Raw genomic sequence first — 25,382 nt, 5'->3', positions numbered from 1 at the left:
TAATAATAATAATTATTATTATCTTAAGAATAATTAAGCGAACAATTAACAACATTACTCTATTAGCAATACCTCATGGGCTACTTCTTCATCTGGTCTTCCGTCACTATCCTTAAGTTCAACATAAGGCTTTAGATGAACTCTACATTAGAACAAAATGATATATTTAACCATTCTAAGTGCAGTATTTAAACATTCTGCAGTTATGCAACCTACATACATGTATCTTTGTTCCCACTCCACAAAAGAGACATAAAGGAGATTCAACGAGCACTAGAGATTGTAAAAATTCACAACTCTAAAAATATTACTATTATTATTTCCAGCCAATGATGGAATGACAAGGAGGAAAGGGCATGAAGAAGAAAAGGCCCACCTCAAATTGATTGATTTTAACCAGATTTTTAACCCACCAACCATGCATGAAGTCATACACGCACTGTACAAGTTTACCTATTTAAATCTTCATGTAAACCATCCAAAAGGAATGACAGGAATTCCTTTAAAGACAAAGAAACAAGAAAAATGTAAAAATAACATTTCATATTTTAAACACTGAATAAAGTTTGCTCTACACCTTATGATATTAATAAAAAAGTGACTAAACTGTTTTTAACACGTGACTGCCATACAGCCCGAACACCCAACAAGTTGTCAACAGTACCCATGAATATTTTGCTAAGCTCTCTAATCCTCCACACCCACCCCCAAACCATTATTTATGTTTTGGGTTCTTTAAGACAACACAGATTGTGCAGTTAAGACATTAAAATGGGAGAGGGAGGCGAGTAATGGCCGGGTAACTTGCTTTAGAGCTCAAGGGGGTACATGATTTGGAAACAATCTCATTTCATTGAGATGTCTTATAGACGTCTGACCAAGATAAAGAACCCTTGAGAGCTAGTCCAACACAGACCATGCATGCTTTTCAACTAAGGGCAGGAGAGGACACGCAATGTAAGAATGGATTACCTGGGAATCGTGTTGCTGGAATCCATTAAATCTTGGGGCATACCTCCCAATTGTCCACTGAAATTGAGATAAAAAGTACTAATAATTTCAAGCTCACGATACAACTTTTTAAAGACAAGTTTCGGCATGACTCATGCCATCATCAGTTTAATGTGTTGTTTCCTTTTCCACTGTTTTAAGTACGTTTACAATTTGAGTACGTTAGCAATTTGAACATTTAAAATACAGTAACAGTTACAATTCTGTGCGTGCAAGTGCACGAGTGTTAATTACATAATCGAGTCACAAGAAGCAAAAATCATTGAAAAGTTGTACCGTGAGCTTGAAATTTCTGTTAATACTGTTAATTATTTTCACAAAGGTATGGCAATGTTATATACTAATAATTATTGTAACAATTATTATTGTTATCATACTATAGTTATCATTATCATTCAGATAGAAAAAAAATTAAAAATACTATTACTTAAATTCTTTAATGCAAAATGATACATGTACACTAGGGATCATAGAGACTAATTATTTTAATGATTGCTTTTCAAATTACCTGATAATAATAGTCTGCAAGGTACAGGTAGATAGAGGTGCTGCTACTTGCCAAATGAATGAGTTTATTAGCTGAATGGTGATCAATTCATCAGGTTTAAATATCTTTAATTCACCTTTTAAACAACAGGAGCCAGTTCAATTGCAAAATGTTGACTTACCCTAAGTTTCAGTGGTGCTAAACTACGTGAGCTACCACTCCACAAGTCTTGTGTAAGATCTCCATAACGGCGTGCTATGTGGCCTTTCATTCCTAAAGGATTTGTCCTGCAGAGAATAACTTGCGTTATTTCGCCTCAGAGATACAGCTGTTGTGCATGCATCCTGATAAGATGATTAAGTGGGTTGATTGTTATAATTGTATACTTCATAAATATTTTTGGACCTACCTGTTTAGTTCGTAGAAATGGCATTTGTTTGTAAAGTACTGAGTCAAGGGCTGTGTATTGCTGAGACACTGCAGTGCAGAGTTCATAAAGCAGGTATTTCCAAGATTGCTGAGCCCAGTTGCTCCCTTTTCTGTGGGTTCTATGGTGAGGTGAACAAAGTTGCACTTGCTGTTAATTTCTATTTACCAGTAGTCTTTATTATTATTTTCATTTTTATCCATTTATTTACATAGAGATTTTTTTATTTCTTTACTAAGTGATTTGTTAACCCATTGACTTCTGGGAGTGAGACTTACTCTGTCTAATGCCAGATGATTTTACTTGTCAACTGGGAGCAACCTAGGGTGCCTGACCCTAACTTGAATACATGGTTCTTTGGCAAAAAAGAGTACATGTACACTACCTGCAGTTCCTCTTTTGCCATTTAGTCCAGCACAGAGAGTAGACAGGCAGGAGGACGGGCTCCTCCTTGAATCCAGATTTTGCACACATTTTTTCGGGACTGTCATGCTCAACTAACCAAGAGGCGAGAGAGGAACGGCTCGTAGTCAAAAAAAGTGCTACTTAATTGTTGTTCACAATGATATTTCAACTCTTGAGTAGTAACATTAAAACTCTTAAAAATTATTTTCTCCTTAACATGAAATGCAAGAACACTACGTTGACTGGAAAACATAATTATACAGAAATAAGTGCGCTGGCAAACCACTGCAACATATATGCGTTCGTGTACATATACATGTATTTGACCAAAACATTATTTTGTTCAGTTTTGTTGAACAGTTTGCTACCCCTTAACCCTAATTAACACCCAAACCGGCCCAACTGGCCTAAACCGGCCAGAGTATTTTACTAACACCAGAAATTTTACTCGTCAATGGGGAACCTCTGGGAGTCAATGGATTAAACCATGTCGAAAGACATTATTCAAAGTTGAACCTTTGTTTCAACCTTTGGCAGTTTCGTTTGTTTCTTTTAATTACCAGACATGGCATTCTACATTAAAGAAAACACTAAGCATTTTCCCAAGGTACCAACTCTGGTGTTCTATTCAAGTTAATTAATGTTACTTTTTTCCATACCTAAATTCAGTTTTTCCCTGAGACTCCTATTATTTGCTAGGGAGGACATCTCTTCTGGCCAACTCATGTCCCTGTTTCGAACTGAGGAAACAACAAATAAGAGAATACAATGTAAATGCACTTGCATTCATACAGGGAGCACTACAGAAATCAAAATTAATTGTGGTTCCTTTTTTTAGAAGAAAGTGAGAGTGGAAAAGCAGAACACTAGAAGAAAACTCCCCTGACCAGAGAGGATATCCAACAAACTCAACCTCAAATGATGACATGATAAACTTTGATACAGTACAGTGTAGAGGGTGCTGGGGCCAATTCAATCACTGCACCCCATTTGCTTTTTACGATGACATTGTATGACCTCAGGTGAATTAAAATGATACAATTTTACACTATAGCTACATGTAACTTGGAGATCTTTTCGTTAGTAACCTTCAATAAGCACAGCATGATTATCTCTGATTTCCAAGTTTTCAAGTGAAGTGTTGTCTTCCTCAAGGAGTCTTAATTTGCTCTGTGACACAAAAAATACAATGTACATTAGTTTAAGGATGGTGGGGAAAATTATGGAGTGACATCATAGAGCTATGAAAATTAAAATTAATATTATGATTGTTAAACTTGAAGCAATAATTATATTATTGCATCTACGTACCTCATCTTCCATACTCCAGAGTCTCACATCTTCATTACGAATTCTGAGCCGTGTACAAAGGTAATCATAAACCTAAAATAGACAATGTAAGACTTGAAAAAATGATGGCAAATTTCTTTGTTGAAGATGCATTATTATGTCCCAACAGTCACTGGAGCTTTAGATTGAATGAAGAGTACAAATACAAATTTTTGATGTTAGAGTTTTTAGTTTTTATTTTTTATTTAATCACATTGTACATACATGTACATGTTGCAGGTCATTAATTTGTTCCTTAGGTTTAATTGCAACCAAACTACATGTATGTCATTTTTGTTTCAACCTACAATAGCTCAAGTTGTTCAACTAAGGTCAGTTTGGGGCAGGCACAAAACACAGGTCACAGGTCATTGTTTTACCAATACAGAGACAACCCTAACCGTTTACAATTGCTCACATTAGGCCTAAAAACCTTAATTTGTTAAGGCCTAAATAGGGTTAAGATAAGCTTTAATTAATGTTTAAAGGATACTATCTGTATTGGTAAATCAATTACCTGTGACCTGTGTTTTGTACCCACCCAAAATTGACCTACTGTAGGTTGAAACAAAATAACCTAGTTTAATTGGTTCCAATGAAATTTTATAGAAAATTATTTCAATCAACTGGAATGGACATGAAATGAAAGTTAAAAAGTTCATCATGGTTGGATATTAAAGCAAATCAATTAAGCAGTTGCAAGCCAGACTGAAAAAGGTAATGTACACAGCCATCTGATGCACTACATACCTGCTGAATGGTGTTCATTCTACTAAAGGCAGCCACATATGCCATGTACCTCTTAGGTGGGGCATGAGGAGTAGTCAAGGAATTGGTACCAAATCCGAAGCTACTCAGGCCAAAGCCAACACCTGTCCATGTTGTAATGCCGCCACGCGTTGGAGGTGGAGAATGACGAAAGAGCCTCAGTGTGACTGGATAGAGCTCCAGCTCCGGGTTTGGATCACCATTCGTTGGTGTAATGACCTGCACAAATAATTACATTAAATTTTAATTTTAATTAAATTATTAATTATTTAATTTTAATTAATTTTTTAATGCTCTAAAAGGAGTTGCAGCACTTCCTGGTTTTGTTTGTATTGATCCAAGCATAGCAGATCATCCAACTGGTGATTGCTTAAACAATGAAAAAACAGAGATGCAACTCATACAAGGCTTTTCTTTGAAAATAAAAAAATTAATGATATAACATAAACAGTATTTTAAAATGTTGCAAACAGATTGCTGTTGAAGGTTTTCTTTTCACAAATTAACTTTTCAGAGAGCTCTGAAACAATTAAGTACTGTATATTCAATCATCTGCATGAGCCATTCAAAGCATGTAAAACAATTGAAGCTTTGAGAAAATTAATTCTGAAATAAATGCACGAAATTAATTTTCTGCATTTATTGCACAAACTTGCACAATGGCAGAAGACTTCTAAGCAATCTGTTTGCAAATAATTTACTTGTTTATCTTCTTTTAGAATAACCTGATTCATGAATAATGCACCCACAGCATCTCAACACAAAGAATCATTTTGTGAGGTCCGTCTCTTTTTTCATTTTAAGTTCCGGTTTATACCCTCTTACACAATAATGTAAGCAAATTACCGGGGTAAGTTAAGCTCAGTCAGGAGTGTTGAAACTATTTCAATGATAGCATGTATTCCTGTAATGATATCAATAATAAACAACATTGGGAGCAAAAAAATTGAAAATAAATATTATGCACAAATTGGATAATAATTATCAGTTACCAGAAGGCTGCTGCCTAAGAAAATCTTCGGGCTTCCAACATTAAAAGTTTATAGTAGCCCGAGTCATTTTTTCAAGAGCCCAGAATTTAAATTCATTCCAGCTGGGATCAAATTTGCGAGAAAGTGAGGATGAATCAAGTAAGCCCCCCGTTTGAGCTACATACTTGTTCAGAAATTTGGTCACCCGCGCTCGCAAATTAGGTGCCCCAGGTAACGGGGGACCGTTAGGCAGCAGCCTTGTCCCAGCATGTTTTTTCACTGACAACAAACTGAGTGTTTTGTTGAGTAATTGTTTTGGCCATTTGCTTGTCACTTGACTAACCGTTCTTGGCAGAGGTGGTCCACCACCATACCACTGCTGAAGAGCTCTCCATACAGGCTCAGGGATAATCTCAAAGTCTCTTCCTCTGCACAACGGTATGTTACGTTTTAATTTGCCTCCTTCACCAGTTAGAACCATCACCTAAGTGCGACAAAATTCGAAAGAGGAAAGATCACCGTATATGAAGAAAGGTGATAAATGGGACAACCCTCCAAGCAATCCATGCTTCATGGTTAAACCCAACTCTGCTTTGTAAAACTCAGTCCAGAAATGTATGTATACATGTATGCTGCAGGCAGAATGAAGTTGAAGACAACCACACCAACTCCTTCCAACCCAATGAGCTCATTTTAAAGATTAGCCGTTCAAGACAATACACAAACTGTGTATTAAAGGTGCAGCATAGCTTTGAAACATTGGTTTCCAAATGTATTGTTAAGAGATTAGATACCAGTGTACAGTTGTTGTCACACATAGTTTTCACTTTCCCGATTATCTGGGAGCCTGGATCACGCTCACAAAGTAACACCTTTGCCACTGAAAACTGCTTGTCTATAGTATCTTTCCCCTAATACTACTGGCTTAGAACTAAAGCTTGTGATAGCAAGAACAATACAAATGTAGGCCACATGTGGATTCTTTGGAATGCTCTGTGTGTTCAACAAGGGGATAAAGGGGCTCCGTGGAAATACGTTTTTGGGGGCGTGCTGCAGTCTTTTTCTTGTCAGCGGCACACCTTAACGAAAACACAGAATGGTTTTCACCATGAGTCTTGTCGACAGTGAAAAAAGTTAAAACTTAGAGCGAATACTGTAAACTCGGCTCACCTTTTGGAGAGTTCTCATTTCATAATATATATTTTGCCACCACCAAGAAATTGTTGTCAAGTGGAGAGTCCGAGGCAACTAAATTTTGTTTACAAAAGATGTTGTGTGCCAAGTCTAAGATCAGGCAGCTTTTCTGTGGCTGTAGCGATTAATATTACTTATCAATTAAGTAATTATATGTTTGCAATTTTGTGGAGCGAATCTGTAATTGATAAATAAATAAACAAATAAATAAATAAGTGAGCAAAGTCGGATAAAGGTCATTAAAACTCTTTGTCTTAGCCATAAAGAAGTTGGACCAGGACAATACAAAAAAATGGACTATCAATAATTTATTACCAAAAGCTCAGACAAAGAGAAGTCCTCACCTTCCGCGTTTCAGGTTCAACAAGCGGGACATTGTCTATTGGTCCTGGGACGTGGGTGCCACATTCTGTCTCGTGTGAACAGTGACCATTCATCACAACTGATGGACTCCCTGTCATTTGTCCCTGAGTAAATGCAGGCTGTGAGGTACGCCGTGGCAGAGTTGTTGGCTTTTGATTTGAGTTATTTGTCCAAGCCTGTCCTGGATTTCCTATTGACGTCCTGGTGACTTCACCTAGTCTTGTTGGCACTGAACCATTCTTGGTTAGGGTGCCAGTTGAGCTTCGTCTAATATAAGGCTTAAGATTTAAGAAGACATATTGAGGTTATTACTCATGCGCAGCTAAGCGGATGAGGTATAAAACGCCGTCCGTTTCTTGTTTGTGCATGGAAATTTATGCCTGCATACATTTACAGACTGTAACTTTACGTGGGGCGGAGGTTGGGAATTATTCAAAAAATTTAATAGCTGCTGAGAAAAGTATTGTTGTGTCAGAAAAAATTAATAGAAAGACTTGAAAAGAAGTATTAGAGTCTTAAAATTATAAATGCTTGGAATATCAGTCCATTTTGCATGAAAAAATAAACAGTGCGTGTTTGAAGAAATCAACCATCCCTCTCATGTTTCAAGCCCTTAAGTAGACTTGCCACAATTCCACCTCACGAGAATCCCAGGAGAAAATGTTTTGGCGAGCGAGGCGTGATTTTTCGGATGTAAATCTACACGAGACGAAGGACATTTGAAAGTCTAGCCCTTAAGATGTGTAATTTTTTCTTGGATGTGCATGGTCGCGCCCGAATCATCGCATCTTGACTGCACCTGTCCATCCGTTCAAACTTTGTGATTGTAGTCGTGGTATGTTTATCTTTGTTCTTGCAAAGAATGTTCTGCTGTGTCATTTTAGTCTATTTGTTTTTCCACCTCAAAGTCTTGTAACTTTTGCACCTCTCAAACAATTTACATGTATAGCATCATTGAGAATGGAAGAGCAATTTATCAGAAATGTTACTCCAGCAAAATATGTTTTTATTTCTGATTTTCTAAAGAAATTGGATGTAGGCCGCTGGCCATGTAAAAGTTTTTCATAGAGCAAGATGTCAGGAAAATAATATTTATCTTGTAATGTGGTTCCCAGTAAACAACAGCTTAAAACTGCCATTTTTGATAATAAGGAAAGCAGCAGAGGCTTTTTGATGTGAATTTCTAGCTTACTGCATTAGTTGTGTTTTCCAGTGGTTTGCAAAGCAAAAGATGTGTTACCACGTTGATATCTTTTGTTCTATTATTCAAAGTAAATTTAATTGTTTTGAAACAAATGATGAGGTTGCATTTCTTAGATGTTTATGTGAACTATCAAATAATTATAGAAAGGAAACAAATAATAAGAAGGCATACAGCTACTTCAGAAATTGCAGCAAACTGGAAGAAAGAGGAGGGAAATTTACAGCCCAATGGACCCACAGAAAAAATGAGAACTTCCTTCAAATTGTTTTGAAAAGTACAGGTCTATGGACCCATCCAAATAATTATACAGACTCTTTTGAAGTAAAGATGAAAAGTATAGGTCAATGAACTTTCACGATAAAGAGCAACTTCTCTCAAATAGATTCTTGTAACACCGACATGTATATACCTTGTTTTGTGGTGTACAATAAAGTTATTATTATTATTATTATTATTATTATTTAAACTGTCAACAAAAGTACAAATAACCTGGCAGCGCATGAGTATAAATGAATGAAGGGGTAGTTTCTAAAGAAACTGTGGTGCTGCGTTGGTGGGGAAGCTCGAAACGTCAGCTTTTAGAATCTCTGTACGGTGGCCAATTTACATTATCAACTCCGTTGATAAACCAAATTTTTGTATAGCGCATGAGTGTAGGCTACTTACATGTAGAGCCTCTTGTTAGATTAATAATTTCCTTTTTACATAAGTCGCTCAGATAATAAAAATAATGATCAGTTCGTCAGCACATGAACAAATGGTGATGTGGGGGTCACGTGTTTGATTCCCAACCTGGTAAGAGTTTTACTCTTGAATCCTCAGATGGATTCAATGGGTTAACAGGCACCACAACTTCTGCTCTGATAGTCAACTCTGTTAGCAATAAAATTAATAACTGGTTTCCAGCCAGCAAATCCACTGACCTGATAACTGAGGTACACTTTCCAGATCCGCCACCATGAAATGGCGACCAGATACCAAATACTGTTTGGTTTGAGATCATGCTGGTACTCGCGTTCAAGCCACCCTCTAATGAGCAATAGAATGAAAAAAAAAAAAACACTGGTCAAATCAGGGCTGAATAAGTGTTAGTCATCAGCATGAATAACTCATAGCAGAAACAAATAATGCCAAGTTTTGCCACGGGCTCAATTTTGAACCAAACTGTGGTGCTGCATGCATAGGCACTGAACATGTTTACGTCAAGTACTGAGTTGTAATGGTACTGTACATGGTTGGGAGACAGTGGAGGTGTGACATTTACAGCAAGAAAAAAATCATTCAGGAAAACTGCTCATTTTAAACACCTACAATGTACATGTGTAGAGCTGTATATTTATTTTTAACTTCGCAATTTCTTTCTGGGGAGCGAGACTTGACGGATGTTACTCTTTCTTACCCCAGACTATTTTGCTCGTCAACTGGTTGGCAATTGAGGTGTCAATGGGTTAAGGGTAGTTCAAAGAGGACAGTTTTTTTAGCTGACCTGAATGTACAGTAGATGTTGTTAACCCATTCATCCCTGAAACTTGTGGCCGCCATCATTGACGAGTAAAAAATTAATTGTCTCGCATTACACCAAGGAATATCTATGAGTTTCGCTCTCAGGATTGAAAGCGTAAAAAAAACACGAAGAGTGTTGAGTGTCACTGAAAAACCATTGGGCCTTACTGCTAGGATGACGCTATAGCTAAGGGCTATGCACCCTGGATGATTTCTGAATTTTAATCCCTTAGTAGTGCAAATCTCAGCATTTGAAGCCAATCGTACAGTTTCAATTCTGTACCAGACAGTTGTCTGAATTTGGCAAAATTCGCTGTAATTTTGACAGGCCTCACTGCAAACAAGATGAGATAAAACTTAAGTTCTTGGCCCCAACAAGCCAGTAATTTGACCCACAACCTGGCTCATGCCAAAACCCTTGTTCTGCTGCTTTTTACAAATCGCTTTCTCTAACATTTGAGTTGACGAAGTAACAAGACATTAAAAGACAATCCAACAAAATATCCAGAAACCTCCTGTGTACCTGACAACTTGTCGTTCAACCTCTCTAGTAAGTGGTTTTAATCCCAAAACAATGTGACAGACCTAAAAAAAAAAAAAAAAAAAGAAGTTTTCCAAATCAAGGCTTCCTACAATGTTAGCAATAACAATATTATTGGTTTAGATCTTTTATTCAAGGGTGTGTATCTATTCTTTTGGGGAGTTGAGAGATTTCCATGCAGGTTGTTTCATTTCACACAATGCATGTCAACAAAGAAAATCAGTAATTGCTAGTCTGATGAAAAAAAGGCAAAAAGCTTCAAAATGAAAGGCTCCATGAATGCTTATTAATAATAGACTAATCAAGACTTAATGATCAGGCATACAGTACTGTACACATACATTAATTTACACCTTTAACGTACAGTGTACATGTTCTCATCAATAATTCCCCCTCAAAGGCAGAATAAACTCCAGTACATTCTACATGCAGGTACCGCATGAGGGCCGAACGAATGCAACACTGTTGTTCACACCTTAAAACAAAAGTAACGTTGGATGATGTTGAAGAAGATGTTTGATGGAAATCAAACTTTGTTCAACAACTTCCAACATCATAATACACGGTGGCCAAACGAGTGCAACATGTTCCATTCAACAATGTTGGATGATGTTACACTAACATGTTCAGTGGACCTGTTTGGCCAGGTCTTAACGGCAAGAAACGTAATAGTGGACAAAGGAAAAAAAAACTCCACCCTTAGAAGTCCCCACACAGTGTCACTCTTTAGTATCACCAGTCTGCCAGTTCCTGGTTATTTTTTAAGGATATCTTATGATGATGATGATTATGATGATGATGTTATAACACAGATTGTGACGTCTTCCCCTTTGCTTAGAACTACTGTAACCCCCGTTTGTGTTGTGTCACCAGATGGGTACAATAAACAGCTAACTACTGCATTTTCCTTCGCATTTATTTATTGAAATGTCCTTTGAAACGTTCTTAGTGTGCGTACACCTTCAAAATCTCACGCTACGCCCCTGCCAGTCATGTGGTGCTTTTAGACATCAAATATTTTTTCTTTCAGAAAAAGCCTCTATCAATTAAATAATTATTATTACCGCTAGTTATTGATGTACAACAGCAAATATTCTGTATTTTTTTAGACGAAACTCTGCAACTAAAATTTTACATGCACTGTGAAGAATTTGGGTGTAATTATTATCTACGCTCACATTTGTGTATTTCTTTTACTCCAGCGTAACGCATGCATAATTTGCATGTAAATTGAGCGCAATATGGCAGATTTACACGCATGATACACATGTGAAATGCTGCTATTGCTGCGACCAGTACGGTTAAAAAAGAGTTTCTTTTAAAAGGGTGGATTTTTGCACCCTGGAACCCTTTCTTGGGTACGCCTATACCATATAATTATTTTCTGTAGTACTTTCACTTTAAAGTGCCCCTAACTTCAAATATATTTTTCGTTGCTGAGATAAACCTATTCACAATGCATAGAGATGCTGCTATTTTCACTTCAAAATCCCAGTTGTTAAAAAACTGAGGTGGTTGGTCTCACGGCCAAGCTAGAGTGAGGCATGGGCCTACATTGTATTCCTGAGATGAGTCTCGTTATGTACAGACTGCTTTGCAATTGCAAAAAATCTTTCAAAGTGGCATAAAAAACATCATCTCAGGGACAGGTACATGCCTGTCATGACAGGGCTCGAAATTGCGACCGATACGGTCGCCAATGCGACTAAAACTTTTAACTTGGCGACTAAAAATTCGAGTGTAGTCGCCAATTTGGCGACTATGTTCCTTTAATAAATAAAACACTTAAGGTGAGAAACAATTTCCTTAGTCTCGTTTCTGCTTTTCTGCGAAAGGAAATGCAAATTAAGTCTGTTTACATTTTTTAAAAAACTTGAATCGCGACTTCTGTGAGGATCTTACAGCGGCTTTTGCATGGTGATCGCGGGCGCAACATTTTGTTGAAAGGTCGCAGATTCCGTCGCAAGGAAATGGCTTTCAAAGCACGTGCTTTGTTTCACTATGTGCTCGATCAAGTGAGACGAGTCTACACCGAGAGTCATTAATTATTTATCACAAGAGAAGGATACACTGAGCGATTTTCGTAATTTGCTGGTACTAAATGGCTATCTGCCGATTTTTTTATGCCTTCGCATCGTACGATTTCTCGCGTGCAATGTGACAGATGCAGTTGTTCCCAGCCAAAGTAACCCTCAACTGTTATTATTACTTTGTTTGTTTTTGTTTGTTTGTCATGCAGAAGTGTTCAGGTATTTTTTTCTATTTTGTTTTCATGTTTTAAGTCATTCAAGATCGAGTATTTCGGTCTGTCCCACAACTGCAGCCACAATCTACCAGAAGCCGTACAACAATACTAATTAAATGAGGCTCTAATCTGAGTTTCTGTTCTCGTACTAACTGGCGACTGCATTTTTGCATTTGGCGACCATTTTTTTCTTTGATAGTCGCCAAAAGGCGACTTGGAATTTTTTTTTAATTTCGAGCCCTGCATGAGTTTCCGCCCCAGGAGAAATGAATGCCAATTATTGTGTCAACTTTAAGCAACTCATGCAGCCTTCTGGATGCACAATCCCACCAGTTACATTGTACCACAAAATGCATGTTTAATGGTGCTGAAATTTGACTTTCACTGGAATGAAAAATTTTGAGATGAGGAGCACTACAAGATCATATTCAATACATTTTACAAACCTTCACAACATACCTGGACTAACAACTTGGGAAACCATTGAGAAAATGATCGACTGGCAGCCCACTCCTTATACTCTTCCAAACTGATTTGACCATTCTGAAATCATGAAAAATGAGCTGTCTTCTTGTCTTTCATTAAACCAATATCGGCTTGTTGTGTAAGCAAGCATAGTCTCTCTTAACATTAAATATTTTAGGAAGTATTGCCAACCTCTTCTTTCCTGCAGTCACTGAGTATTTCTGCAGCCATCACAGATAGATCCTTATCCCAGATAGCACTTGCATCCTGTAAAAAAAACAATTAAGTAAAACATGCATACTCTTCTTGCCACATATATCAGAAATACAACAAACACTTTGTCAAGGACAAAAATAAACTCTAGAAAATCAACCACTAGAATCATGACTTGAAAACCAACCTTTTCCCCAACATTTTCTTTTCTGATTTCTATAAGAGCTTTACACATCACTTCAATGTCACTTCTTGTTAGAAATCCATCTCCATCACAATCAAAGACCTTAAAGTAGACTGACAAAATAAGAAGGACTTTTAGGTTACCTGACAGACTGACAAGTGTGGCATGAACTTGGGACACGCATTATTCACGTAAATACAATGTACATGTATAATTTTCACAATTTTCTCTGTACAAAAAACAAATTATACATGTAAATTATTCCTCATTTCCAAAATGACTAAATGTGAAATTCCAATGCCAAAATTTTGTTTAGTAGGCAATAAATAAATAAATCATACAAAAAATCACCTTATTAAAGCAGGGTTGGACATTAGCACTCGTCCGCTCGCCCAGGCAAGCCTCTTAAGTGTCCGGCAAGCCCAAATCATTGATCACTCGCCCGTTTGGCGAGTGCAATTTTCATCGCCACTAAATTATTTATTAAATTGAGAAACAAACACTGCTTTTTGCATTCCATTTTGCCAAGAAATTCCCTAAACATAAACTTACCATTTCTATTTTACAATAAATTATACACTTACATGTAATGTATGGTCTTGAGGGAAACAGTAAGTTTTGTTTTCCCGAGAGTCCTGATGTTTCCCGAGACGAAGTTGAGGGAAACATCAGGACTCAAGGGAAAACAAAACTAACTAGTTTCTCGAGGGACCAGTCATTAAGTTTAGCCTTTTCCTGCAACATCGCAGTAAAACACCCCAAGCAGGAAACAACTGCGGAATTGTATCCTGGTCGGGATACACCTGAATTTGATCAGGGCCATGTGACAAAGAATCAACCAATCACAGTGCTCGTTTTGTTGAGCGAAAGTCTAGGTATATAACAAAGTTTGATATTCCGAACTCTAATAAACTGGTGCTAAAAGGCAACATTAATATTAATTGGGCTTCGTAAATAGACAGATTATATGAAATATGGCTTCCAGGTCAGTGATACTGCTGGTCACTATCGAGCCATCGGTGACTAGGCAAACATGGCACCTTAAAACCGCTCTTCACAAGAACAGACATGTTTACTCACAAACTGCAGAAAAGAATGAAAACTCAAGGCGAGAAACAAAATAATTTTGCCATTTTCTTCATTTATTTTAGTAAAAAGAGCAGCAAAGTGGCAACTGCTAACCTTTTTGTTTGGAAAGAACGAAGATGAAAAACAAGTTGCAAATTTGCGACTTCTCCAGATATTTTAGTCGCAAAGGGAAAAAATTTAGTCGCATATGTGACTGTATTGGTCGCAATTTCAAGCCCTGAATAATATTATGATTTATACAAGATCTTGTAAAATCTTTAAGACCTTGCACATATTAAGGGATTGCGATTTTTAGGGTATTAAAATTATGATTTGCTCATGGAAAGTGTAGTATTACATATACAGTATTTACAATTACAATGATTGCATTCACCACACTAGTGAAAGGTGAGGCACTCTCACCACTGCGCCAGCTCAGCTCTAATACCGTATTTACCCGTGTATAAGTCGACCTTCTATGGCCTCAAAAGAAGCTCCAAAAATCGCCCTCGACTTATACACGGGTCAAAGATTTTGAGCCAAGTTCCAGCTAAGCAATTTATTCAAAACTAACATAATAATGTTGTCTTGGGCATAACGAACGCAGTGGACAAAAGCCGACGTAAAAGACTTCAAAACGAATGTAAGCAATTCCAGTTGAAATGAAAAAGGATTTGTCCAACTCTAAATGTTGAAGATACTCGCAAGCACAAATATGAAATAGACACTGGAAATTTTTGTTTTCCAAAGGCGGAAAGCTCTAAAAGGCATTTCTGTTTCTTCAAATAAAACGCGTTCGTTCAACGGCTTAGTAACCTGGCGCAATACCTCATGTTTGCGTGCAAGCATCGTCACTCGTGTTGGCGTGAAAACGCTGGTTGGTAATGATTGTTTTTTATTCTTTATACAAACCTGGCAGATTTAAATGCTTTTTCAAACTTCGTATTGTTTGGTTTATGAGTTTTGTTTTGTTTGTAATTTGAGAAATTATAAGTCAAGGACCAATTAAACCTTGCACATTTTCGCATCATTCGCAAGTTATTTTCAAAGATCGACTCCTGCTTCTGTGATGTTGCATTGTGCTTATCCTCTAAAGCCCTTTATCCTTGAACAACGAAACAGGTGAGTTTGAGGTTTACATGTTCGATTTTCAGAGAACTTTTTCGAAACTCAAGGACAAAACGCCCGCATATACAACAGCTGCTGAACAACAAAACTATTAAGCGCTTGAGGCCCTGATTTTTTTGTGTATCCAGATTTCCAGAAATCGAAGAATACAAGATTAGTGTCTCATGAACATTTGACAAAGAAATTAAGAAATTGCGTTTTTTGCCATCAAAAATTGGGGGTCGACTTATACATGGGATCGACCTATACACGGGTAAATACGGTATATAATTTTAACAAGTCTACACTGCTAAGTTATGAAAATCAATAATACTGCAATGAAACACAAATGTAACAAAATGACAATTTAATAATCAAACATCAAAACATAAGGATCAAGAAAATTGAACACCACAGACAGACTGTTGAACCATACTTACATTTTTGCCGTTCTGAGTTAGGTCCGCGGCAGCATTTGGAGATCCCACAAGCTAATTCACGAAAATCAATGTGGCCATCTTGATTTTCATCAAATGCATTAAAAAGTCCTTCAATTAAAATAAGATAATCGCTTACAGTAACTGCAAATGCCTTGTTTTTGACATTTTCTTGAAACTAATGTGTTGTGGTTGAATATGGTTCAACGCTGAAAGTTTAGTTCTGTGGTTAGCACTTTTTTAAAATTATGTATTTTTTAATGACTACATGTATCTTTGAACCTGTGATAGTAAATATATGAAATATCATAATTTATTTGAACTGCAGGCACATGTATGTCGATTAAAGTAAAAGTGATCTTTGCAGCTTGTGAAGCAACTTTAGCAGACGCCTACATGTATAAAATTGAACGTCATGGGTTGAAGTTCCAATCAAGTGTGGATTTTTATTCAGGCTTCTGATTGCAACTGCTTAAGTTGCTTCACAAACCGCAATAATCACTTTCAATTGGATTATCTTTGAACTATAGTACGTATAATTTATATTACACATATTTCTTATCGATACTTGCCTTAATAATAATTACAGTACATATATGTATACAGAACAAAATTACTCAATTCTGATTGGCTGAGAGCAGTGCAGTTCTTTTGTAAACACATCACACTGAAAACCAGTGGAAAGTAGAGGAGCTCCTACTCCCCTCGACACCGATGAATAAGCTCTACCCAAAGCATGAGGAATCCAACCATAGTTACATGTAATAGACGGAAATGGTTGTGAAACCCGAAAACTTTCTTTGTTGTAGCTTTTTGTCCATGCATAGTGTATGAGCTCAAAACAAAAGAGTGTGCATGGTCGTGGACTTTCCTGGAACCTAAATCTTGGCATCTTTGTTTGCTCCTTTGATGTTTGCCGAGCTTCCAAACCAGTCCCCTCTATTAACTATGATCCAACGCATGCCCAAATATATAACAAAACCAGTGACTGACGACAATTGACTGCAGTCACTCCTACAGTAGTTGTTAACTCAGTTAAACTGCCCTTAACTTTGTCGAAAAAAGAGTTCAGTCAGTGCAAAAATAGTTAATTCAGTGAAATTTACTCACAGAATTCCCGCTTTTGATTGCCTATAATACTACTAAACAATAGGCCAATAGGGTTTGGTAAGAATCAAACCAATTTCTTGTTTTGGTGGCATGAAATTTGAACTTGCTTGAACTTGTGGTATGTGTCACTTCCAAACCAGAATTTGCTCTGTAATTTGTTATGTACATTTAATTTATTAAAAAGTAATCATATGACTTTTTTCCTTCAATTTGGAAATAATTTCCACTCGTGTGTCTTTCAAAAAGCTCAAATTGCATTCAAATTTTGAATCTTTTTGAAAAACCCACATTTCCAAATTGAACTCGAAGTTGTATGATTACCTATACAAATAAAACATTCATTTATACCTGGACAAAGACACTGTGGAATGGGAGGGGACACAAGAGATGTGAATGTTTCCAAATCAAATTTGCCAGTTTTTGTCCCACATTTTCAGCTCCAGTACCTCTTCTCTAGTTCCATCACATCCGATTCTTGCACTATAACAAATTAAAACATTAATTACCACAATGTGTGTTATCTATACAGTACATGTATGTATACAGCATAATGATCCATTTTCTATATGGAGATTACAAATCAAGCATAGCATGCTGAAAAACCCAAACAATGTGGTGGATTCCAATTCAGGACTACCAAAGAACCTCAGGCAGCAATTATTTAATTGAACACAAATGCAGCTCACTAACACTGATCGAGTCACACTGAAACGAGTGGTCAATCAAAATTACAAAAAATGTCCTCAAAATGAAATAAGACAATTTTCAGCAAAAATTTGGTGAATTACAGAGAAAATAAGTATTATTAAAGTTGAGTACATCTTTCCGTGATACATGTAGCGCTAGATGTAATCATCAAATATCATGCCATTACATAACTTGGAAGGGTGAACTTATTTTAAAGCTACATGTACAGCTGTACTTGTACACAAACTGATGAGAAAAATTCACGAATGATGATGATGATGACAGTGGTGGTGATGATGATGAGTGGATAACCTTCCCATGGGATCCCCTTTCTGAAACTTGAAAATCTTAATACTTCCAAAACTGTGTAAAAAAATTTTAGGGTAGCCTCCCACACAGACATTCTTAGGGACTTGGACTATGGACCAATCAGAGGATGTTTTCCAGTCTAGGGTAAACCCGTGTTCACGTCGTGACGTCATCACGGGTATCAATACCTGCACCTAGCTGCTTCCAATCTTACATCCCACAAATTTTGATTTTTTTCGCTAATATCAAGCATAGGCTGCTGCCTCGCTAAGGCTCGCAAGCAATAAAGACTTTGCCACCAGAAATTACATTTTTGTCGTTTATCCTATTCTATTCAGGTTCTTTTCAGGCCTACGTGTATATTGAACGTGGTGAATTTTCATTCATTGTTCAAAATATAACTTGAACAGAGTGATCAATATTATCATTATTGAACTTACAATGAGTAACACTGGCCAAAGTCTGGTAAAATGTTGGTGTCTCACTGCTGTCAGTCAACTGCATACTGCAGCCATTGCTCACAATCAGAAGCCATCTTGTCAGGGTTGTCACATCGGGGTTCTTAAGCAACCAACTGGAAAACTCTTCGAATGACAGTCGATCGCACTACGAACAAAGTAAGTAGATAATCAATAATTTAGTAACAACATAAAAAATAAATAAATAACATAAATGTTTATATTATGTGACTGTTTTGAACAGTGACAAGACAATTCAGTTGAGATATTTAAGGTCCAGGGATAAGCGCTTGAAAAACAAACTGTTCAGTTGTCTGGGATGTGTCCACTTCATGCCCGTCTAAGGAATTTCTCAGACTACTTATCCAACACCAAATGAATAATATTATTGGAAATTTCAAAAGGTGTCTAGAGACAAAAAAGATAAACTACTTTCCCGGGTTGGGTTTCATAAAACTTGATATTTGACAAAAATTTTAAATGTAGATGTACTACAAAAACAAAGATATACATTGTTACAAATCACTTTAATGGTGAGTAATAATAATAATATTACTGTCAGAATTTGAATAATTATAGCATCTACAGTATTAGCCAATGAAATAACAGGTTCACGAGTCTGGCTACACTTTATTTCATGATTGCTTTATGCACCATATTTAAAATATGGCAAAATTATAATATAACACCAGAGTCGACACTTGATAGACCAGTGGCTTCAATGAGTACCAACAGACAACGAAAACTGTCTGCTATTTGATTCACAGAAGTGAACTTTTTACTCTACACTGAAGTCATTTCAGGACTGTGCCTACCAATTCAAAGGTATTTTTGCGCAGTTTACTAAAAAAGGACAAATGCCTGTTTTGCCTCACAGATCCTTGTTGCTTCCTGCTCCCAGTGCTCAAGGAGGAGATAAAAATAATTAATGCGATGAATGTGGCATAAATTGCAGTGGAGATAGGCTGTACTGTGGCAACTGGTTAGGCTTTGGGTTAGGCACTGTGAAATAAATAGGGTCCCGGCCAAGGAACTGAAGGACTAAAGGGGCCAGAGGAATTATTGTAAAACGAAAGAAATTCTGAGTACTGTTCAACTCATCTACAATTTTTTCAAAAACATTCTGCAAACTAATGAATTATAAGGCGACCCTCTGGCAAATAACATTTCCAGATTATATGAAAGGCCTTTGCCACTACCTACAATGTGACTGGCTACAGCATTTATCAGAGCAAGTTAAACCATCTCTCGGATATGATTCTTTTCATCATAACCAACGGTCTTACAGCAGACTGTAGCATCTACTAATAATATAGCTATTAAAGTAACCACATATCTGATAATTATTTTCAGTCACTACTTGTGACCACAGGAATGTACAGATCATATTTTGCTCATCAAAAAAGTTGTCAAACATATTTTTTGGAAGAGAAAAAGGAACTACATAAAAGGAAAAAATAAGATGTTGAAAACACCAAATGTGACATTAATTAAGTGAAGCTTATTACATGAAAAACAATCATTAGGCCCTTGTCTTAATTTTCCTGTAAAGGGTTTAAACAAGGAAGGGCTGGTAAAACTCTCTGCTAAATTAGGTTGCTTCAAATTTAAACCGTAATCAATTTCCCCAATCAAAATATTTAAGGAAATTGTTATTCCAAATTAAATAAGTCAAAATTCTGAGATCTTTACCAGGCAGAAAAAATAAACGTGCGTGACGTTAGAAGTCTCTTCAACATCATGACCGCATTTACGGAAAGTACACTTTATGTACGTGAAAAGTGGAATGTAAACCGGTGATGTAATTAGCCAATACTTATAATTCATGACGCAAAATGTTTTCATCATACAAATTGGGAAAATCTAATACAATAAATAGTTGCGATCAAAAGCTGATAAACTAAAAAATGTTTAAAAAATCTACGATTGAGTACCTCAGAGAAGCAATCGATGACTGGCTGAGGAATATTTCCTCCATCACAAGCCAAAATTGAACTCTCCATGTTGTCCTTGTGGACGAATGCTCCGTCCGTTGAGTAGATATTAAAAATAACTACATTTCGACAAGATACAAGACAAAAGAAAACGAAGTTATTTTATAAAATGGATAATCAAACGATCCAAACCCACGATTTATCAAGCCCTTAGGCCTGACACGTTAAAAGCAGGCTTACATTTTATCTTTTCTTCACGTGTGCCCCGAGTAAGAAGAACAAGACCACAGAGCAAATCGCGAAATGTTATTCCCTTGTTGGTACCTCCAAAGGCTGCATAAATATGCTGTAAGATAAATACTAGTTTTATAAACAGGAATCAAATATACATTTATACAAGAGATCAACCTAAGAAATCAAGGTGATGTCGAACACAACCTCAGTGACTTTACTAGGGACACCATCTCCAAGAACATCTCGAGCAAAAACTGGCTGCGGCATAAATCCGCTAACTCCAGAACAGCGTTTAAACGCCAATCTTAAGCGTTGCATTTCATCGTCCGTCACTAGAACAAGAACCAAACAAACAAAATGAATATCAGCTGGAATAAATAACGAACTTTTACTTGATCTTCTAGACACAGTTTGAGATCTATCATTCGTGACCTGAAAATTTTACCTCTCTTTGTCGCTTCCTCGTAAGAGAGGAAGGACAGTTTTGATTCTCTGAGACCCATGGTGATTTACCCTGATTGTTTCTACATATTGTAGAGCTTGTCGCTGTCCATTAAAAGATTGTTAACTGTAAAGATTGCATCTTGTAGCATCTTGGTTAGAGCAAAACACACACCTTCCTGCTCGTGACGTCCACCGAAGCCTCGTTATGGCGACCTGCTCTATATCTCGTTACCAAGGTCCTCCCAGAATCCAAAATGGCGGAAATAAAATACAAATTGCGAGCCAAGAACCAGCGCAGAGTTATCGCCCGTTGCCTAGCAACTAGCTTTCTTGCATGATATCCCCAAGCAAGTGGAAAATGCCAATCACTGAAAAAAAGGAAACTAAAGGTGTCTATGTCAGCGTAGATTTTGACTGTTGATGTTATGTTTGCCGAAATATCATTTATATTATATGGCTTTATATGGATAACAGGAGCCCATCAAGGGGAGCCTCTATCTCCACTAATTCCTTGAGTCAACCCTTTCCCGAGTAGATGTATTTTAAGAACGGCTTTTTCCCGCGAAAAGTATCATATTTCTGTCGAGTAAACCGCGAAAAGCGGAAAAATCATTTTAAAAATCATTAAATTATTACCGATTTCTCAGCCTGATCGTGTGGGTAAAACAATGCCTGTCATTGGCTCTTCGAACTGAGGGCGTGTGAAACTTTCCCTGGGAGACGTTCTAATAACAGATCTACTCGGGAAAGGGTTGACTCCAAGGCCAAGTATGGGAGATAGAGGCTCCCCTTGATGGGCTCTTGTAGATAATAAATAAGATTGGGCCGAGTATTGTTTCTTGGGCAACGCCTGACATTACGAGTGACCAGTCTGAACAATTGCCCCTTAAAACGACACGCTGCCTTCTATTCGTCGAGAAATTTCTAATCCACAGTAGTAGAGAGCCATCTATCCCATGCCGTTGTAGTTTCAGCAACAAACGCTCATGTGACACACTGTCGAAAGCCTTAGAGAGATCTAAGAAGATGATATCCGTTTGCTGCGAGCGATTCCTAGCCTTTGCCCAGTCGTTATAACATGTAAGTAATTGTGCCAACGTAGATTTACCCCTTAGATACGTAAATTGGTCTAGGTTAAAAAGAATGAAATCTGACCAAAAGTCGACCACACGGGTCCTCACCACAGCTTCTGCAATCTTACATACAATACAAGTCAGTGATATTTGGGGATAGTTCTCCATGAAATTTTTGCTCAGCCTTTCTTGTGAACTGGAGTGATGTGGGCCGACTACCATATACATGGTAGTTGACCTTGAGACTGAAAGATGTTTTCAGAAATAAAGCCAGTGGAGATGACAACACTTGAGCACATTCTCTAAGGATGCGAGGTTAAATGCAGTCGGGCCCAGGGGATTTAATTATAGATATTCAAATTTCTTAGCAATTTCTCAACTTCGAATTCCGTGGCAAAACAAAAGATATTACATAATTTCTTGTCGGTAATATTATTCGAAGTCGGGAAAGTTTTCATTATCCTCAACAATAAAGACCGATGAGAAATAAGAATTCATACAGTTGGCAATACTCAGGTCGTCGTTAAGATACGAATCGTTCGCCTTTAAGGACACTAGGTCACACTTAACTTTTCTCTTTGATTGGACACAGTTCCAAAAAGGCTTTGAGCTGTTACCGGTCTTTACTTCCTTACTTACAAGGGTGCGTGCCGCTGGATAGGGTATGGATTTTGGGCACTCTGCCCTCAATAGGTATATTTTCAGGATTTCAGCGGCACTCTTATAGCCATCATGGGACAAGTACCCCCCCCCCCCCCCGGGGGGAGCTCTCACCTGCTTAGTGAATATTTTGCAGTATTCGGTAGAATTTGGCTCTCGGATTGTCAGATTAGGTTGAAGAGATAAACTACAATGTATTTCAGGGAAAAAAGCGCAGTAGATGATCATATTCTGAATTTTTAGAAAGGGTCTTTTCGTTGTAGTCGTGTGAACACTAAGTTACTGATGCATACGGGTAGTGCTTTTAAATAAGTTACATTTCAACGGAACCGAGAAATGAAAAGTGAATCTCAAAGAGTAGTGAAAGTTCCTGTAGGTCAGTTAGCGTTATGTTCAACAGCTGAACATTGTCAACAATAAGAGCATTGTACTGTTAGCGAGACTAATTAAACAAGACTTCTTTTCACCATTTTAAAAATGTCCCAGCTGTCTGATATTTGCGCGCGTCTGAACAGAGACATCAGCTGCTGACCACACATACCACATTGCTTTTCGTGCGCTCAGAGCTTCGCATACCTGATACCATCGGCTGGGTGGATGGAAAAAAAAAACATTGTAGACGACTACTTCATATGGCCCGTGGAACGAAGGACTTTTCATAACTGATAATTGAACACTGATTGATTAACGCCATTTTTACTGTTTTTAGCGACCATACGGGTCTCAATTCTCTTCGCAAATACCAAACATAGAAGTCTATCTCAAGTTATTAGACACAATGACTTTCGGTTGAATTTTCAGCGTGGGATAAAAAAAACTATAAAAATAACCAACAAGTAAATCTTCTTGAAACGTCAGTTACTAGCCACGGTATTCTCCAATTTTGGACACTGAAAGGAGTTAAGTTGTTCTCTCTTTCGCGCAGGAAAGCTCGCTTCCCTCACTTACCGGTAGCTTTTCTTCTGTGAACTATGAAGCTACAGAAGCTAATTAAGAGGCAAAAACAGCCATTCGCGCCCTGAAAAACTAATTTTTGCAGCTTAGTAAAATGTAGTATGCAGAAAAGGATATCAGTCACCATCGACAGTTTTGGGTTTCAGGCCTTTTTGGGAAAAATTCCAGCCCTCTTCAATGTTCAGGCCTTTTTTGCGAAAATTCTAGCCCTCTTCAGTGCGGCCTCGAAACTTAACGAAATATCGTGGAAAATCTGTCAGAAAATGCGAAATATCTAGGAAATATAATACAGAAAATGGTTTAGTAATCGAAGATCGAAAATCGAAAGTCGCCGAATATTCGAAAATTCTTGCGGACCTTCCTTCCGAACAGATATATATTTAGTGAATTGAAATTACTCGTTGGATACCCCTGATCTGCCAGATTGTTGCACTCCTTCTTCACATAGTTGTTAAATTTATGATATCTGTCCCAGTCGGACAGAGCACAGCTCATCTCATATGGCGCGAATGGTAACCGGTCGTTCTGCCCCAGAGTCGATCCGCCCCACGTATTATTGCGTCTAAGCACTCATTTTAATAATTAAGTCCAAGCAATCATTTCAATGATTAGGTCTAAGCACTGATTTAAGTAATTAAAAATTAGGGTTAGGGTCGGTTAGCATTGGGCGGAACGACATGTATCGTCACATTCGGCAATTAATCATTCAATTTTAATAGCCATTCAAAACCGGTCTTGTTGTCGTAGTTCGAGCCAGCATGACCGGATGGATTCAACACACACGTTTCATTATCATTCTTTTTTCAAAAAGTCTGCTAAATAATGTGATTCCAGCAGACGGAGTTGGCTAAGCAAGCGAGTAGCAACTTAATTAATAATCAGAACCGGTTAACACAAATTTATTCAAAGTATCGATGCTTTTGGCTTTGCTGGCATTTTACCAGAATGTACCGTTCAGCGACCGGCCCGAGTGAATTGTTCTGTGGTGGAGCTTGTAACAAAACATAGTGACCACAAGCGCTTAGTGTGAGGGAAAGCCAAAAAAATGTTCCCACGGTTACAATTCCACATCGGAATCAACTGACACAGATGGCCGTTGTCAAAACCGATCGGATCGGATCGGATCGGATTGACAAAACACGGACCGGATCAATAACAAAATCCTCGCCAAAAGTAGACGGTCACCAGACTCCGGTCCGAGATTTGTCGATCCGATCCGATCCGATCCGATCCGATCCTGGTTTTGCCAACGGCCGACACAGATTTAATTTTCATTTCAACCCACCAACAAAGCATTTCTTGATTTTCACGTCACGCAAATATTACGCAAATAAAAAAAAAAAGGAAAGCTCGCATACCATTCGCTAACTTAAGTCAAGAAATTGAGATATTGTAGAAGGGAAATATATAAACAGCGTGTCAAAGTTTTAGGGCTGTAGGATATTCCAAACGCCAGTCATTTGGCAAAGAATACCACTCAAAATTATAATGTTTACGGTACGGAGACTCCATGTTGGTGTCCCTCAGAGGGGCACCAACGGCGGCCGGAAACAAGTGGAAACATCTGGGCCCGGTTGTTGAAAAGCCGATTAACGCT

General features: G+C 37.6%; 2 protein-coding genes across 2 annotated transcripts in view; one reads left to right on the top strand and one right to left on the bottom strand.

Annotated features, from left to right (window-relative positions):
* LOC138043322 (ubiquitin carboxyl-terminal hydrolase 32-like) overlaps positions 1 to 21,282 on the bottom strand; it is a 43,964-nt gene extending 22,682 nt beyond the window's left edge. Inside the window, 23 exon segments of the mRNA XM_068889555.1 lie at positions 73 to 142; positions 454 to 500; positions 973 to 1,029; positions 1,680 to 1,785; positions 1,908 to 2,046; positions 2,990 to 3,070; positions 3,419 to 3,500; positions 3,642 to 3,713; positions 4,410 to 4,646; positions 5,742 to 5,882; positions 6,937 to 7,233; positions 9,083 to 9,188; positions 10,186 to 10,247; positions 12,908 to 12,991; positions 13,106 to 13,180; positions 13,314 to 13,423; positions 15,926 to 16,033; positions 17,381 to 17,512; positions 18,469 to 18,634; positions 20,421 to 20,539; positions 20,661 to 20,766; positions 20,859 to 20,986; positions 21,100 to 21,282. Of these exon segments, the coding sequence (XP_068745656.1) occupies positions 73 to 142; positions 454 to 500; positions 973 to 1,029; positions 1,680 to 1,785; positions 1,908 to 2,046; positions 2,990 to 3,070; positions 3,419 to 3,500; positions 3,642 to 3,713; positions 4,410 to 4,646; positions 5,742 to 5,882; positions 6,937 to 7,233; positions 9,083 to 9,188; positions 10,186 to 10,247; positions 12,908 to 12,991; positions 13,106 to 13,180; positions 13,314 to 13,423; positions 15,926 to 16,033; positions 17,381 to 17,512; positions 18,469 to 18,634; positions 20,421 to 20,539; positions 20,661 to 20,766; positions 20,859 to 20,986; positions 21,100 to 21,157 (2,583 nt within the window). The 5' untranslated portion in view covers positions 21,158 to 21,282.
* Positions 1 to 25,382, top strand: part of LOC138043325 (CUE domain-containing protein 1-like) — a 153,737-nt gene that overhangs the window by 47,457 nt on the left and 80,898 nt on the right. The gene's annotated exons all lie outside the window — the stretch shown is intronic.

The sequence above is a fragment of the Montipora capricornis genome, chromosome 3, assembly GCF_036669925.1.
Source record: "Montipora capricornis isolate CH-2021 chromosome 3, ASM3666992v2, whole genome shotgun sequence".
Taxonomy (NCBI): Eukaryota; Metazoa; Cnidaria; class Anthozoa; order Scleractinia; family Acroporidae; genus Montipora; species Montipora capricornis.
This window is presented reverse-complemented; position numbering and strand designations above follow the sequence as displayed.